Here is a 17,995-nt window from a genome sequence, read left to right on the forward strand (position 1 = left end):
TAACTCCATTAGAACAAACTAAACGGAGTGGAAGGAGTGAGAAAATGCCCCCTTGAACGGCTTTTTGGTAATATTCACAACACTCACGGAACCTCTTTTGAAATCACTGCTTAACGCGGCTTTCAGTGGCGTGTAGCTTAAAAAGGCATTCATTATTTCACAGTGAGTGTCTGCCGTAGAACTCCCACTGATTATCCTCCTTGGGTCAGTTATAAGTCTGCTTAAATTTTTAATGCATTCCACACTCGAGCTATGTGACCATCACAAAAATTAATCACTCCCCCCCCACCCCCACCCCCACCCTCCTTTTCCCTGCACTAGTCTATGAAATGCAAGTGTGCTCTAATTATTAATTTCGTTTTAAGGCCAAATACATAATCCACATAATCCATACCTGACATCCAAGGCCGGTTGTGGGTTTGAAGTGAATAAGTTAATACAGGATATTAATTGGACAGGAAAGCACTGAAGTAGTTTATGCAACTCTTAAAAGAGACACTGCAGGTTAATAGGGAAATAGTTTAACTGCTACTGTAGATATTAGGGGTGGGGGGGGGGGGGGGGGGGAATCGATACAGCACAGTATTGTTTTTTTCTGCGATGTTTTCCGTGGCAACGCTGTATCGATACACAGGCGCCAAGTATCGATCTATCATTATATGTAGTATGTGTTGGTCAGTTCGTCTGCCTGACGGCCCCATTTTGCAGCAAAAAACAGATGTTGACGCGTTTTCCTTTGGGGACATAATTTGAAAATTTGAAGTTGGAAAATAGGTAACACATTGCAACAAATTGCAGACGATTGCAATATGTTTAAAATTGCAATTATGCATCGTGATATCATATTGTGATTCCCACCCCTACTATATATCACCACAAATTTCCTCAGTTAATTACTTACATTAAGCTTCCTTAAATGTTATGTTAAAATATGAATATTATCTTGTTAAATATGCGCTGATATAATATGTATTGAACATTGGATTAAGCCAGGTTCAAAATGATTATTTCATGTTGTTGACATATTTAAATCAAAGGTTTCACACAGGGAGTTTTGGATAACTCTTAAAACTAAATAAATCGATAAATACTGTCATTACAAAAACAGCCATTACAAAAATCTATATTTGCAATGTTTTTAAGTATACAATGTTACGTACATCTGGCTGTGAGTGATATCGGAACTACTGTGTAAAAAAAACTTCTGACTATTGATAGGAATGGAACTGCAGAGTTAGGTATGTGCAAAGTAAAGTTACGGTGCTATTGAAGTGGAGAAAAATTAATTTTGAAAAAAAAAAATCGGCTTTTAAAATGTCTGTCATTGTAAAATGACAGACATTTTAACCAGCAGATCTCAACATGAAACTTTCCCAGTTGATTGCATAGATTAAGACAATCACGTTTTTGTATTTTACAAGTTATTTTGACATTTTTTCATATTTAAATGTACAAATGATACACTATCTAATGTTTTTTTTCTCTTTTTAAGATCATTTTTTCGGGTATTTTTAGGCCTTTATTTCCATAGGACAGATGAAGACATGAAAGGGGAGAGTGAGGGGGGGGGGGGGAATGACATGCAGCAAAGGGCCGCAGGTTGGAGTTGAACCCGCAGCTGCTATACATCTCTAATGTGAACCTTTAGTAAATTTAGGAGATGTTAACAGGCAGAAATATACAAAGTGTAGTTAAATAAACATCTAAATGTGTATTTTGGATGTTTTTTCCTCCACTAGTCTGAAAGAACTAATAGCAAGAAAGAATGGCACCAAAACTCAAAACTGAAAAATTATGCTTTTACCTTTAATCCGAATATCAGCCCATCATGAATATAATCAGAAATAGTCTGTGACATGTCATCATGTAGCATCTGAGGAGTTTCCCTGAGCTTTAACACACTGACCTCAGCTTACAATGATCAGTGTGCTCTATGCTAATGACGCCATGACTTCAGTGCAATGCGTGACCTTTGGCTCCCATCTGCGGCTCGTGTTGCCCTGTGTGTATTTCCACTTCAAGCAAAGCTGAATGCATTCCTGAGACAGCGGCACTAAAGGCTCTGATGTTATTTTCGTCCGGTCTCTCTTTTGCACTGCAGTGTCATCGCTGTGCGTAAAACTATCATGCACGCATTCAATATTCAAGATGAAATTGTCGAAATTGTGTCTCACACATCCACTAGTCAATGAATAAATCAGTGCAAGGCGGAAGACTTTCAAATTCTAAGCTTATAAATAAAAGTACTTTAAGATTCTGCTAAAATAAGCACTTAATGAGAGATAACTAAGATTGTGCTAAAACAGAATCAAATCAAATAGTTTAAAGGAACAGGTACTTATTTGCACTGAAAAATGTTCAGCAAAGTTTTTTAAAGAGCGGATGAAAGGACAAAGTGACAAATAAAGACGAGTATCGGGACAGGATGCAGGACCATGTTTAATGGCAATACACTGCAAAATCTTTCATCACTTCAAACATGTCAATCAGTGGATCAGTCCGTCCGTGAGGTTAAAGTAGTGCTGTGATGTTTAATGTTGTGCCACAACAGCAAAATGGGTTTACTAGCAAGAATCAACAGGAAGAGTGACCAAAATGCAGTGTGCAATAGTGAGGACGCTGGTGTTCTCTAATGGTAAATATGACTGGACAGTATTCCACGTTTGTCCCTCAAGCAGCATCCACAGGTCATTTTTTTAGGCATTAGGGCAAAAATAAATCACATAACACACGTTTTGCTTTTGCATTTTGTAAACACAATTCCATTTGTATAACAAGTCTCTTTAATGTCCCAGTTTGGTAAATGGTTTTTGTCCTTTCTTAAAGCCATAACTCATGGCAGTGTGGTTAGACTACAACCTTAGCTGCATTCACAACAATGGAACAAAAAACAAGTGTATTATTGGACTCATACATCCAAATATAACACCACATACACTATGACCACATGACAAGAAAAAAGCAATTACAGACCACTTACAAAACATTTCTGACAATACACTGCGATCTAGTATTGGAGTGATCATAATGTTGGGGATGGGGACTACTATCGTATTACTTCACAATTATTTCACAGAATGCATGAAAATATTGCCAATATTTGTGTAATCGCTTCCTCCTTGCATTAGACTTTGCTTGGAAACATTGTACCCTTTCATTTCCCGAAAATGTAAACTAATCTAAAAATGTACACAGTCATACACCCCTTCAACAGAAGACTCCTTTGTGTATTGTTAAACTTATTGGCTTATTTTAGAATCCCGAAAAGGCACTTCACTTTAGAATGAACAGATCAGAATAAGCTTTTTTTGGCATCATCACAAACGGTGCAGGACCAAAAGTAGTCCGATGATAAAGAGGGCACTGGGTTCCTGCAACACTATCGAGAGGGAGACAACTCCACTCAGAAAGATGATGGATGGCGTCAGAATCTTGTTTGGGTCGTGCTGTGACTGCGTCTTGCGAGCCTCTGACAGCGTGTTAGGTAGATTCTTTAATAACGTGTCAGGGGGAATCCGGGGAGCATCTTCGCTCTCTTCCCAGGCGGAGGCCGACTGAGCTACGTTTCGGCTCGCGTTCTCTGTGGGTTCAGGTGACGGTGGAGCTTCACCAACTGCTCCAAGAGATGCCTGACTCTCAGCCACAGGAGATGAGAGTGCAGGCGTAGTGCTTTCGGGATTTGCTGCAGACCTGGTGGAACCTTCTGATAACCCTGCGCCAAGTTCACTCGATCCCACTGCAACCTCTCGCTCTGAGCCCTGAGTCACACCGGGAGCAGAGACGCCCTCAGCGGGAAGATCAAGACGAGGACAACTGGCTGGGCTGTCGGGCGGCCCGCCCTCTGCCGTTGGCCACAGATTTTTCTCCGTCGTAGGAAGATGCATGCATGAGGCGTCGGAGGGAGGGATTTCCTCTCCGCCAGCCTGGAAGCTGTCTGATCTCGGCCTTGACTCTTGTTGCAGAGAGGCAGTTGAAGCAGGCAGCAGGGCACGGGGACTACTGTCTATGGGCTGCTCTGACGTTCGGTTGCCTAATTCACACTGGAGCACGGGTAAAGGCTGTGACTTATTTGGCTTGGCCGATTCGGTGGTACAGAGCACAAAGGATGAAGTAGTTTGAAGTGGGGTTTTGGAAGACATACAAGGGAACTGTTCACCTGGGGACACAGGGTGAGCGGACAGTTTGCCATCAACAGATGAAAGCTCGTGGTTGGGTGGGACACAGGGACCAGATGGGGGAACTGTAATCTGTTGGAAGTAAAACAGCAAAACAACAGTGACAGCTAGGAGAGAATAAAGACAAAGGGGAACGATTTGTATTCCACATTAACATTGCACACACAGAAAGAGGAAAAGCATGTAACTGCATACTAATGCTTTTCTGCCAATGTGGATCCCATGCTGACAATGTAATTGTGAGCAAATGCAAAACAAAACAGGCACAGTATGACGGGACTGACTAGCATGTTTTTCTTAGTATTGGCAGAAATGTACATTCCAATGCTTTTACGTCCCTTGAATTGAGGATAAACAGTGTTATAGTCCAGAGATATTTTCCTTTAACTGGAGTTCATGCAGACTAAGGGCATCCAAGTGTGAAGGAAATGAGCTCCATTTGTTTTTTCTTATCCAAATGCTTACCCTATATTTTTACACATTGAATTGTTTTTTCTTTGAACACCAGGGACTGTAACTACTGCCATTCCTATTTTAATTTTCACTTTGTTGAATTTAAAAAGAAAAATAGCTACTAATGGAGAGTCTGCTGTGACAAACATCTACGGTCAAATCAAGATGAAATCCCAAAAATAGGGTGCCCGGGTAGCTCAGTTAGTGAAGCCGGCACCCATATATAAAGGTGCGCTACTCAACGCAGCGGGCCCGGGTTAAACTCCGACCTGCGACCCTTTGCTGCATGTCGTTCCCCCCCCCCCCCCCCCCCCCCCCCCTCTCCCCTTTCCATTTCTTCGCTCCTGTCAACTCCCCCCTAAAAGCCCCCCCAACCTCAACTCATCTATTACCATATTGCTGTCTTTATTTCAATTTCAAATTGAGATAACATATATGTTTAGGGAATGCAATCAGTCTTTACTAGAACACAATTAAAAATGGAAGTGTGGTTTGTTTTTTGTCATAAGGTTATAATTCATGTTAAAAATCCACTTTGGAAAAAACACAAGTGGTCACATCCAGAATAATTTTCTGAATTGAGACAGGAATACATGTTTATCACAGAAAATAAGGTAAGGCCATTGAATTTTCAAATTTGTACCATTTATCTTCTTGTAAAAAATTTGAAATGGGTCTGCAGATGGAAATTAGCCTAAGGCTACAATCTGGCATATTTACATTTGTGAAAATTTTCATTAATATGTATTGTCCCCTTTTGTTTTTTCAAATAAAAAAAATAAAAATAAAAATAAAAATTTGACCCAAATACCAAACAAGGGTTAAAAAAAAAAAAGAAATCCCAAAAATATATATTTAAAAAACTAAAAAGACAGAAAACAAAAAACACCTCCCAAAAGGACAAGTGCGGGAGCAAGACACATCCAACACAAATAACAGAAGGGCTAAAAAGAGCATGTGTAGATTGTCATGTTAAGACTTATCACGTTAATCTCATGTTTCCAGATGAAAATCCAGCTGTGACCTGGAATCCTTTTTTTTTGAGAGCTAAACAATGAAGAAAAACAACAATACCGAGTTAAACATGCATGTATAACTCTGTGTGCTGCCGTTTCTGGTATTGTTATTTCATGTTTTATAAATTTACACCACATTCAGTTGTTTTAGTGTGCCCCAAGAGAGCACTCGGGGGAAAATCTTTTAAGAAATGATTTTATAGCACCGGGAAATTAATGAAAAGCTTAACAGAAATCAAACGTTTCCACACAACTGAATGCTCAGCAAGTGAACCATTAAAACAGCGGATCCTGGCAATTATACTGACAACGAGTTCACTTTATTCCACAAAACTTGGAAAAGAATCTGTCAGGAATGATTAAGTCTGAATATTTAACCCCAGAATACCTTTGAAATAGATTTATTAAAAAATACTGGATGATGTATAGAGTGGGAGCGAGTACATGCAACAGATAGCATGCAGTATGTGAGGTGACAGTACCAGATGACATGTTATTACTAGGGCTGGGTACTACCACTGATTTCATAAATCGAATTGTTTGCGAGGTCCCGATTTAATGTTGATTTGGAATATTTTAGTTGCAAAACATATTTTACTTGGTTATGAAGGATATTCTACAATTGTACAAGGTTCCCTATAAACCTTCATTGTTAAAATCAATGTTTACATTAGGAATTGACCCCAAATGCAGTTAAATGAATGCACTTTTTAATTGTCCTGTTGTGTTGTCATTCAACAACACACTACAGCAGTCAACACAATAGAGTGCAACTCTACAGACTCGGTGATTGTTAGTGACATTTCATTCTGATATCTTGGGGTGAGAGGTGACAGGACCCCTTTTAACCCTTGTATGGTATTCGGGTCAAATTGACCCATTTCAAATTTTTACATTTTTTTCTACCTGAAAATCAATGGCCTTACCTTATTTTCTGTGGTAAACATGTATTCCTGACTCAATTCAGAAAATTATTCTGGATATGACCACTTGTGTTTTTTCCAAAGTGGATTTTCACACAAAATAGTACTTTACCCTTGTGTTGTCTTCCCGTCAACCATGAAAAAAACAACAACGTTTGGTCACTTTTTCAGTGTTGTGCGTGCTTTTTAAAAATTGTTTTGGGTGTTTTTTTTGATATTTTTTTAACATTTTCTGCGGCCCATTTTTCTGACAAAAAAAAAAATTAACTGAAAACCAATTTGACCCAAGGACAACATGAGGGTTAAATTGGCCCTGCCCTTGGCCGTTTGCATCTCTGGAGGGATTTTGAACTCCCTTCGGGACAAGCTAGCATGACATAGTCAGGGAGGTACTAATGGATTCTTTAGGGTATCTATTTTCGTATGATACAGAGATCATTTCTGGATTGTATGACTCAATATTGGATCCTTTCAATGAAAATCACTTTGAATCGGAAAATCCTAGCCCTAGTTATTACTCTGTAAGAAGGTGGAATGTTGTACTTTTTTGACTGACTCTGGGCTGACTGAGGTAGTCCGTGTTGTGCCGACCGACTTTAACTTTTTTATTTCTTCTGAAAAAAAACCATTTCCTCCAGTCTGAAATGTGTTATGTCTGGATCTGTTCCAAAATCAACTTTTGTTTTGCCAAAAATGCTGACGTAAGCCCCCAGGTAATCCTAGTTTTAAGCAGCTTTAACAGTTCTCTCCTCCACCATATTGAGCTTCGGCAAAACTAATTTACTCTCCATTTAAAGGAACATTTCAGGAAATGCGCTTTCTGGCCAAGGGTTGATTGATACCGCTCAATAAAGAAAATAAGCTCATTTTTTGAAATAGCACTTTTTTCACTCTTTAAAATAGCACTGTTTCAGTGACATTTTAAATACAACTATTTCAATACAAACACCTTGACAACAACACATTATAGTGGGGTTCGATCATAATCACAAATATTGTAAATACACATTACACATGGTGCAAATTAGTATTAGTGCACTGAATTGCTTCAAACTGCAAAAGACATGGATTCAAATGAAATGTGGACAAAGTCAAAAGGTGCAAAAAGAACATGATGAGCATGCGTCATGATAGACATACAATAAGAAGTTGACAGGGAAGGTAGCACGCAGTGCTCGTGCTACAGCAGTGAAAAGCAAGATATTACCTAAGTTGTTGCTGAAGCTTCAATGAGCTGTGAACAATATAAACAACCAAGCCAGTTATGATGAGCTTTAAAAGTGGAACAGAAATGTTTTGTTATGTTTTTATTAGACTAGGATAATGGGATAAAGCACTTAGCCTGCTTACCTGTTAAGTGACAATGTGTCAACAACTGCATACCAATAAAGAGAATTTGAACATAATCCAGCAATTTTATTGCTAAATGTTTGTCCTCTGTTGACAAGTGAGTAGATGTGATGGACTTTTTGGGACTTTTGCAGGTCCCATACCCTGGAAATCCAGAGTTCTCGGGAGAGGACAATTTGAATTTACTCAGCGAGTTACTCTGGCATCGAGTAATGCTGCTCATTAGCTATGCCCTTGTGGCCAAGCTATTCTTTTTTTTGAGATTTTCAAATTTACGCTTTGTACCGCCTCTTGAGATGGGCGACTTTCATTACTTGATGCCAGACTCTTAATATCTCGGATTTGGGTCTGGATTTCCAGGCTACAGGTCCTAGATAGTTCATAAAGGAAATAACCCAGATGTGCCCTACTGTTGGTTAACATTGTATTTCATTAAAAGCAGCTGCTTTCGTTTCTTTCTTATTTAACACGTACCTCTATGTCAATCTCCGGCTGTATGATAACTGGGCAGACAGCTGTAGGTAAGGACCTCGAGGTCCCTGCTTCTTCTGCTGATGCAAAATACATAATTACGCTGTGAGAGCCTGATGAGTCTGAACGGAGAAAAAGCAATGCACTCGTTTAACAGAACACAATTGTTACTATCAGCGTTTTTTTTCTTCTCTACAGTGTATAAGTAATTAAAGGAGCACTCCACAGATGAAAACATTTGCATCAGGTCCTCTGTGCCTCAGTTTGAAGGCAGGGGGAGTCGAATAAAGGACAGTTGCATTATGGGAAATGCAGGATTCAACCGTATTGAAACTGGACACATACTAGACTTCAAGTCAGGCCATCTCAGACTCTAATGCAACTTTATGGAAGTGCAATACTTGCGGACTACCACTTCAAATAAACTGATTACTTCTAAATCCAATGCAATTACATCATTTATAATTATCCATTGTATGAATGATTAATCATTTATGTCCTTTTTTCTCAGATGACAAATTGATATGTCAACAGTGCTTTTGGACAACAGTAATCATGTTGGATACCTTTGTCCTTTTCCTGCTCATCCTCTGAATCGAAATCATCTTTCATACTGAAAGAAAAGAGAGACATTTGGCTTATAAAACAATATAAAGACAAAACAATTCAATAGTACAGTGGTTCTCAACCTTTTTAAGTTGCGACCCCCCAAAATAATACGGTTGTGCCCCCCCCACCCCCTTCGACAACGAGAGAAAGAGAACTCTGATACATGTAAACAAATGATGCTTTGCTTTAATGACAGTGTAGTTTTAGTTTTAGCATCTAACAACTCAATTACCATTAGAATGGATCGAAGAATAGCCAAAATGGCAAAGGCTCAACCAATGATCAGCTCCAGGAAAATCAAAGAAGACTTGAAGTTACCTGTGAGCACTGTTACGATCAGAAGAAGGCTTTGTGAAGCAAAGCTATCAGCTAGAAGCCCCCCCGCAAAGTCCCATCGCTGAAAAAAAGACATGTACTGAAATTTGCCAAAGGACACATAGACTGGCCAAAGGAGAAATGGCGCAACATTCTGTGGACTGATGAGAGCAAAATTGTTCTTTTTGGGTCCAGGGGTTTGTCCAAAGACCCCCATGCACTGAATTCAAGCCACATTACGCTGTGAAGACAGTAAAGCATGGTGGTGCAAAATCATGTTATGGGGATTTTTCTCATACTGTGGTGTTGGGCCTATTTATCGCATACCAGGGATTATGGATCAGTTTCAATAAGTAAATACTTGAAGAGGTCATGTTGCCTTATGCTGAAGAGGACATGCCTTTGAAATGGGTCTTTCAACAAGACAATGACCTAAACCACACCAGTAAGCGAGCAAAGTCTTGGTTCCAGATGAACAAGATTGATGTTATGGAGTGGCCAGTCCAATCCCTGGACCTCAATCCCATTGAAAACGTGTGGGGTGACATCATAAATGCTGTTTCTGAGGCACAACCCAGTAATGCTGAGGAATTGTGGGATGTAGTTCAATGGTCCCGGGCTGGAATATCTGTTCACAGGTGCCGGAAGTTGGTTGACTCCATGCAACACAGATGTGAAGCAGTTCTCAGAAATAATGGTTATGCAACTAAATATTAGTGCAGTGATTCAAAGTAAAGCAAACCCTTGAGACATTTTTTTCAGTTTATACAGTAAATGTTTGACTATAAACAAAAATGCAAATACTGCTTTTTCTTGATCAACCTTCATCAATTTTGTTTTTATTTGGAATTGAATGTGCAGTGTTCCCAATGCATTGGTATTATGGAATTAAAAGCTAGTCTACGGATTTTGAGCATTATTCACTTTTTTTAAACACATTGCTATTATTCTGAACACAACTGTAGGTGTGACCTTTGAAATTTGGGAGTTTTGGAAAGTTTAATGGACACACAGCGAGACAAGAAAATGTCAGTTTGTGTACCATGGATTTGTAGCCAAATCCTCCACAAGATTATTCAGAAGGTTTTATATTAAAGGCTCATCTTTGGTGATAAAAGCAACAACTAAATCAGCTGACAAATGCAGTGGCCATGCCCGAAAAGAAAGAAAGAACACCAATTTGGGCCCGATGATGGAAAATAGCAGTTAATGTATGAAGAAGGCACATTTTAAATGGCAGAGGAGGGTGGTCATACACCACCATCAACACCTGTTATGGATAATTAGGTTTAATATTTGCTGATGCAGTTCAGCTGTTAATGTGCTGAATTAGCCATTTTAATAGAATATGGCTGGCTAACTGTCCTGCACTGGACATTTTCTACGGTTCTGTTTCTGAACGGCTGCACCGGCTGAGCAGAGTGTTTTAACGCCAAACGCCTCAGTGATGACTGATGACACATCTTATAAGAGTGTTCAGACGACGAGGTGGGAAATTACCGAGTGAGGTTTTGTGGACTGAGGGTGAGGGTCATTAAGTAAGGTGACCAGATTTCTCAGACAAAATCCGGGGACATTTTCAGCTCAGAGGCGTATATACCTCCAAAACACGTCACGTTTTTATTTTTGTAAAACTTAAAACGGGGACACTAGACCTAGAGCTAGAGAATGTCCTAATATTTCAAGATAGAAAGTCCTACTATTTAATATTGTTGTAATGTACTGAACCACTGACAGCTTTTGCTTTATTGCTTAAGGCTTGTTTCTGCAACAGCTCATTGAGAATCAGATACAATGAAAACTATTGAGGTATTATTGCAGTATTAAACGAGATCTCTGCAGTCGGCAGCAGAGGAACAAGCTGCAGCGTGAGTTAATGGGATAATTGTCCAGCTTGTATTTACGTTCATAAAAGTGCTCGTTTTGTATACTGACAGACTCAGATTAATATTCTAAGTGTCTGACAACATTATGGAAAGGATTTCTAAGGAGGCCGACCTTTCTGTTAAAGATTAAGATCCTTTTTAAAACATAAAAGTCCGCGAAATTGCGTTCGCTAAACGCACCAGACTCCATCTAAAGAATCAGTGATTTTCGCATGGTAAAATACGGCTTTCTAAAACCTCTCTGAGCAGCGCTGGCTCTGGCGGTCTGGAGCCTGCGTGTGTTGGGTGTGCGATTATCGGCTCCGTTGGTCAGTATTTTCTTTCTTTCATTTCAATTTCGGGTCTGTCAGTTACAGTGAAATCCGGGGACATTTCCGGGGACAGATCCAGCCGGGGACTGGTCACCAAAACCGGGGACGTCTGGTCACCCTATCATTAAGTGCACGCACAAAATAAGCCAGTAAAAAGTCATATTTCTATATTGAAGTTGATGTATCCAATGTAATTATGGTGACCGTGGTGACATTGGGCTATTTCAGCTAAATGCCTTTCTTTGGCTGCCCGATAACATTTGATCCATGTCCTTCAAACAGCCATGACAGGTGCTTTCACATGTAATTACATCAGACTCTGAATCTAACTGTCTGTCGAGGAATCTCTGTATCCATGTGTGTGTTCCCGCATGCGCAGTACAGCGGTGGGGGGGTGGAGTTGCTACATCCACAACTGTCTATGCTACATCCCTACAAGGAAAACTGATTGTGGTTCACCAGCTACCGGTGTAACAAAAAATGATATACCGTACATGTAAATGATGAAATAGGAGACATGCTGAATCTGTAGATGAGATGCAGCTGTGCTGCAACTCTTTGAGCCGAACATGTGTTGCCGGTTGGGGTTTTCCAGCACGTTGTTTTGTGTCCAGCGATTGCGCACATTTCTCCGGCCGTTCTGCACGCTGCTCAGCCGGGTTCCCGCCTTCTTCCACCCAGGCCACATCGTCTAAAAAGTACCACGATGATGTGTGACTGCTACAAGAAAAAAGGGGACATGCTGAATCTCTACATGGGCCGCAGCCGACCCGCGCCTGATTAAACTGCACTGCAACATGTGTTACAGGTTAAGTTTTACCTCGCAAGTTAACAGCAGCTCAGATTAGAGACCAGATAAATACCACACAGAGTTCTAGCAGCAGACACATCTCTAGAAAAATTGTTAAGAGGAGACTGAAGCCGAGACGCAAATCAGGCTTTCATGGTCAAATAGCAGCTAGGAAACCACTGCTAAGGAGAGGCAACAAGCAGAAGAGATTTGTCTGGAAGAACAAGAAACACAAGGAATGGACATTAGACCAGTGGAAATCTGGGCTTTGGTCTGATGAGTCCAAGTTCGGGATCTTTGGTTTCAACCGCCGTGTCTTTGTGCGGAAATGCATTGATTGACATTTTTTTCTTATTTTCACTTTTTATATTGTTTACTTGAATGTTATGTTTGTCTGTGGACCTAATTGGTAAAATATGTCTTGTCTACACCGTGGGATAGAGAGAAACGTAATTTCGATCTCTTTGTATGTCTTGAGATGTGAAGAAATTGACAATAAAGCAGACTTTGACTTTGACTTTGAAACTTTTGGCCTGCACTGTTAAGTATATATAGTATATAATAAAAAATATTAATAATTAGGCTACACACATTCATGAGGCGCTTTACCTATGTCATAAAACCGCCTGTGAGCGCACAGTTCAAGTTCTGTTTTCAAATGTTAAGTTAAAGGTAGAGATTTTCAACTCTAACATAGGCTAATGCTGGACATTTAATGCATCGTATTTTAATTGTGATATTTTGTGAGTAGAATTTGAATCTGCAACTATCTCTGTCAGGTAAATGTAGTAGCCTAGTACAATGTTTTCTTCTGAAGTACAAAGTCAGTAGTATAGGCCTACAGTTGCATATTACCGGTAAGTGCTTTGGGGTCCTTCTGTAACTTATTTCGGGGAACAATGGTTCTGGAGAATGCTGCCAAGCAAGAATGGGCACTGTATAGTATTAATAAATTCATGGGAGAGATAATAAAATACAGCCTTGATTCATTTTTAAAATCATTTGCAAAATAATGGTGCCAAAATGTTTCCTATGAGAAGACATTTCTGTCGAAGGAGGGGGTGTTGCAACATTGCCAAGGGTCCTGCAAAGGGTGCCGAATGAAATGAAGGTCAAGATGTGTGATAGGCATGTGACAGGAGCTGCACAAATAGAGTGGGAATAACCTGACTATCTGTTTCATACTCGTGCCTATTTGCACCTCCAGTTTGAAATCAGCTGGGTGGATTTAAAATCTGATACAGATCTGACAAAGATCTTTGCATTATACGTGCGTGGTGATGTGAAGTCATCAAATGCTAAGCGGTGCACATCCTGTCAAGTTGTCAAGCTCAAGTATGGCAAGAACACTATCCTCAAACTTGCATACGCTTTTAATTGTAGATTTGAAAGATACATTTGAAATGTCAGATGGCTTAATCTGGCGCTCACCGCTAAATCACATGTCCGGTCCAAACCCTTTGAAAACTCGAGCTCCCTAGTGCAACCTGAGCCTGATATTGTAGGAAAAAAACAGGGTTTGTGTGGGAAGGTGTGTGTGTGTGCAGGTCTAAATCTATAACTATATATCTAAAGAATGATTTAGATACAGAAAACATAAGTGAAGACAACACCAGGGTTAACCCTTGTTGTTGTCTTCCCGTCAACCATGGTCACTTTTTTTCAACAATATTGTTGCTTTTTCCAACATTTATGTCACTTTTTCAATGTTGTGGGTGTCTTTTTTCTCATGTTTTTGGTGTTTTTTCCAAAGGTTTTCGATATTTTTAATGTCTTATTTTGACGTCCCATTTTTTGTGTGAAAATAGAATAAAAAAACTTTACTGAAAACGGGTCAATTTGACCCAAGGACAACATGAGCGTTACGTTGGCCTGATCTGGAGATCTGGCCCCGTTTGGCCCGGGTCACGTCGCAGAACGGAGTCACGTCGCAAAAAAAGGAAACACTTGGCAACCTCATCGCTTGGCGATCCACGCAGATTACATTGAAGTTAGTAATAGTCATTCATCAGTTATCATTTATAATAACAAATAATTGAATCGGATAAATGATTATTTAAAAAATAAAATAAAAACGGACTGTCAACCATGTTATGAGTGTTGGCCTTGCATAGTTTGTCCACCAGAGGGCGCTCTACAACGCCTGTTAGCAACACTGTTTATTTTTTTGTTAAGTTTTCTTAAGTTTGTATTTTTATACTAAATCCTTTAATATCCTTTATCGGTCGGGCTCTAGAAGTTAGGGTTGTGAATTGAATTTTGATCGCAATTTTGGCTCCTAACAATCCTAAAAACAATGTAATCGAGAAAAACTATTATTTTGCACATTGCCTTTTTTTTTTTTTTTTACAAGTAAACTCTTATTTTGTCTTGTGTCCTGAAGAAATTTTAAAAATTCAAACGTGAAAAGTACGAAGGGAAATTTCACAGTTGAAGGTGTTTTCACTGTTGATTTGTTTAACTGTTTACTATCAGCTACATGATTGCATAATTGTGTGATATCTATATTTACCTAAGGTGGATACACTTAAGTCAGCTATTCCCAAACATAACCTACTGTTTGTTGTTATTCATATTAGCATTCAGTAAATAAAACATGCTAGTGCCTAGGCTTGTTTCACCCCATAGTAACCTTTCCTCCAACTGTCTGCCTTGTTAATGTTTTAAAATCCTATTATCAGTGAACTTCAAAGCACCTGATTGTGTAATGGTTGCTAGGGGGGGTGGTTGCTGGTACAGTTTCTGCTCCCCAAACCCTCCCTTTTCAATCAGTGACTCATCCATCCCTAACAACCCATCTGGCCCCTTCCAACTTACAAACTGATCTACATGACAACTACAGCAGTGGGCTCCTTTTATGGGTCCTTTTGAGCTTGGGGGACTTTTCTTAATGTCTTCTGTCTCTTTCATGTGGATGTAACAATAAATCAGGCTTTCAATTCTTCCTCTCAGGGATTAGCTGATTTAAGTGGAGTAAAGAAAGGGGGAAAAAGTGGCTGAGTGCAAGTCTCCACCTACTCGTGGCAAAGAGGACAATCTGTTCCATTGAAATGGCTCTGCTCCCCGATGACTCTGATAGAAAAGGTCAGAGGTAAATTTAATGCGGGCGTATCGTCCGGCCTGAAAATGACACCTGCCCTTCGCCTATTTTGATCGCCCTCACACACCACTGAATGACTGGCATTCTAGGGGGTCTCTCCAAAAGTCTTTTCTATCTCTCACTGCAGACGCTGAAGACACCAACCATAAACAGACTTAACTCCGTAGCTTTGATACTTACTATCTCATTATGCAACAGACCGCTTGTCTTACTATGCTAAAGGCTGTCTCCGGGCAGAACTAATGAATAAAGCTGAATGTTCAGATCAGCCACAAAAACTTGCAGGGAATTAGCAGACAACTGGAGCTCTGGAGCTGTTGCACAAGCCCATGTCAAGTGTTTCTGTGACTTATCTCTTTGTGATTTGATGGCTTATATGGAACCTATAGTGAAACCCTACTGGGTCTTTTTCAGGAAAATGTAATATATCCCTTTGTCAAATGAGTCCATTGCATTTTGTATTAAATTATGGGAGCATAAAGCAGTGATGCAGACATTACATTTTTTCACTTTAGTATTTTTCATTTGTCCTGCAGTTGCCAGAAGGTGGGATGTGCACACAATTTCTTTTATATGAGACCTATGCCACAGTCTGGGCTATTTATTAGATACCTAGCTTGGTCTGAAAGTATTACCACACAGAAACTTTTTGCGCCTTTGAGAGTCTTAATATTCTCTTTAGGCATCTAGCAACACCTTTAAGGAGAATTGTTTTGCGCAGATCAACATGTGGAGGTCAGAGGTCAAAGGAATCTCAAGCAAACAGTGCCCCAAATATTGCACAAACTGTCTGGTGAATGTCTATCCCTTTGGTCTGTGTGAAAGGAAATGAAAGCACACATACGACAGGACAGGAGATTTACCTGTAAGCTTTTGGAGGTTTCAGGATACCTCTTACTTCTTGTATGTCGTTTGCCTGAGCCAAGTCATCTTCGTATGACAGGAGCAGAGTTACCACATAATTCATAGAGGAGTTATTAGCCCAGTAATCACCATCAGATGTCTCATAGCGGACAACGAACTCAATGCGAGAGCCTTGTGTGACATAAGGGGGTGCAAAAGACAGCTTGAAGGAGAACTGATCAGTGCACCCATCATAAGATCCCTGGACATACTCTGCGGGGTGATCAAAGTAAGTAGCCCAATTGTCCATTGTGGATCTAATGTAAACGGCTTTGTGGAAGGAGATGCTCAGGACTCGTATTAACCCACTGAATGCAAGTGGCTCGTTCTCTGCTGGAGAAATCTGCTCAACCTCCACTTTTTTAGAGTGCACAGCCTGCAGCAAGGCACCGCTGCTCGGCACGGTAAACTCTGGATGCACATGATAGGTCGGTTCTCGCTCTGGCTTCCGATACTTTGCCTCCTCTTCTTCCCACTTTGCAATTTCCTCCTCATCGTCCGACTCAAACGCAGCAAATTCCTTCACATCCACCAGATCCCCACCTGTTGTATCGGCGAATGACACTCTCTTTCGGCCGGACAGCGCCAATTGGATCCGCATATACTCAGCAGTCTCATCGTGGATGGAGTGGCCTCGCTTTCTCGGCACCGGGGAGCATCTCGGGATGAGGCGGACGTCCTCGCTGTCATCGTCTTCCTCATCCTCATCCTCATCATTATTATCCTCGTTGTCCATGTGGGACCTACTCCACGCCTGCTCGGCTGATTTGCCGTTTTTAATCGTGGTAAAAGTGCCCTCTTTACTTGGTATGGATAAAAAAGACATTTTTGCAGAAATGTACACTCAAGGAAGCTGTGCGCTGAAGAGAGCAGCCTACATATGGCGTAGGCTACCCAAAAACACTACCAAATGCTCATTATTTGCGCAGCAGTGCCCAGTAGATCCATCGCCGTCTCTGCGTTACGCACAGAACCTCTTTAGTCAACGTGTGGCGTTTAAATGTCACCCATTGAAAACATGTCTGTACCGCAGCTCTTGTGATAGCTGTCCCCTGGTTTACATAGGCATTGCAGTTAGGCTACTGTTGCGGAAGGAGCAGCCTCTAATTTTAGCACTGACCTCCATGCCCCAAATGTGTCTTTTAAATTGGTTTAATCCTGCGACTCCCCCGTTGTTCTGTTTGGTTCGGGCTGGCTAGAGGCCGACCACTGGAAATAGAATATTAAAGTAATATCAGCCAATTGCCAGTCTGACTAAGATGTGACCATAGACCGTTAATATTAATAATAAATAATATACGGTCTATGGATGTGACACATTTAAACCGATATCGACATCATCCGTATAGCTCCTCTGCACACCATCAGGTGGAAAATTATTATTTATGGACGGGGTCTATTTAATCCCCTTATGAGACTGGTTCAAAGTCCCAAAAGGAAGATTATTTTGTATTCATGTTAATAAAATAGTAGTCTAATATCGGCAAACAATAGGCCTAGTTAATAAATACCCTAATCATTAATTTAATGTATATTGTACATGTGTACATGCACCTGTTGCAAGCCTGATGGCATATATATGCTATCATCCGTTTGTTTAGTATGTGTAATACATCACTGGTTGTGCATTCATCTGAGCCTCGACACCAATAGTGAATGCAGTGATTGTTATGTAATCCCACTCATGGACTCT

At 40.3% G+C, this 17,995-nt stretch overlaps 1 protein-coding gene and 1 long non-coding RNA gene across 4 annotated transcripts; both read right to left on the reverse strand.

The window, feature by feature from the left end:
• Positions 1-2,417: 2,417 nt before the first annotated feature.
• Positions 2,418-17,554, reverse strand: ppp1r3f (protein phosphatase 1, regulatory subunit 3F). Of its 3 annotated transcripts, none has more exons than XM_032520886.1 (4): positions 16,263-17,554; positions 8,955-9,001; positions 8,392-8,510; positions 2,418-4,247 (listed from the first exon to the last, which is right to left on the reverse strand). In XM_032520886.1, the coding sequence occupies exons 1-4, from the start codon at positions 17,126-17,128 to the stop codon at positions 3,318-3,320; spliced, it is 1,962 nt and encodes a 653-aa protein (XP_032376777.1). In that variant the 5' UTR covers positions 17,129-17,554; the 3' UTR covers positions 2,418-3,317. The 3 variants fall into 3 exon arrangements, with proteins under 3 accessions (XP_032376777.1, XP_032376778.1, XP_032376779.1); XM_032520887.1 differs by having other exon boundaries at positions 8,392-8,468; positions 16,263-17,552; XM_032520888.1 differs by having other exon boundaries at positions 8,392-8,465; positions 16,263-17,551.
• LOC116692526 (uncharacterized) lies at positions 5,631-8,385 on the reverse strand. The gene is made up of 3 exons (XR_004332721.1): positions 7,918-8,385; positions 7,775-7,801; positions 5,631-5,675 (listed from the first exon to the last, which is right to left on the reverse strand). It is a non-coding gene; the product is annotated as an uncharacterized LOC116692526 (long non-coding RNA).
• Positions 17,555-17,995: the final 441 nt, after the last annotated feature.

The sequence above is a fragment of the Etheostoma spectabile genome, chromosome 7 (assembly GCF_008692095.1).
Source record: "Etheostoma spectabile isolate EspeVRDwgs_2016 chromosome 7, UIUC_Espe_1.0, whole genome shotgun sequence".
Classification (NCBI taxonomy): Eukaryota; Metazoa; Chordata; class Actinopteri; order Perciformes; family Percidae; genus Etheostoma; species Etheostoma spectabile.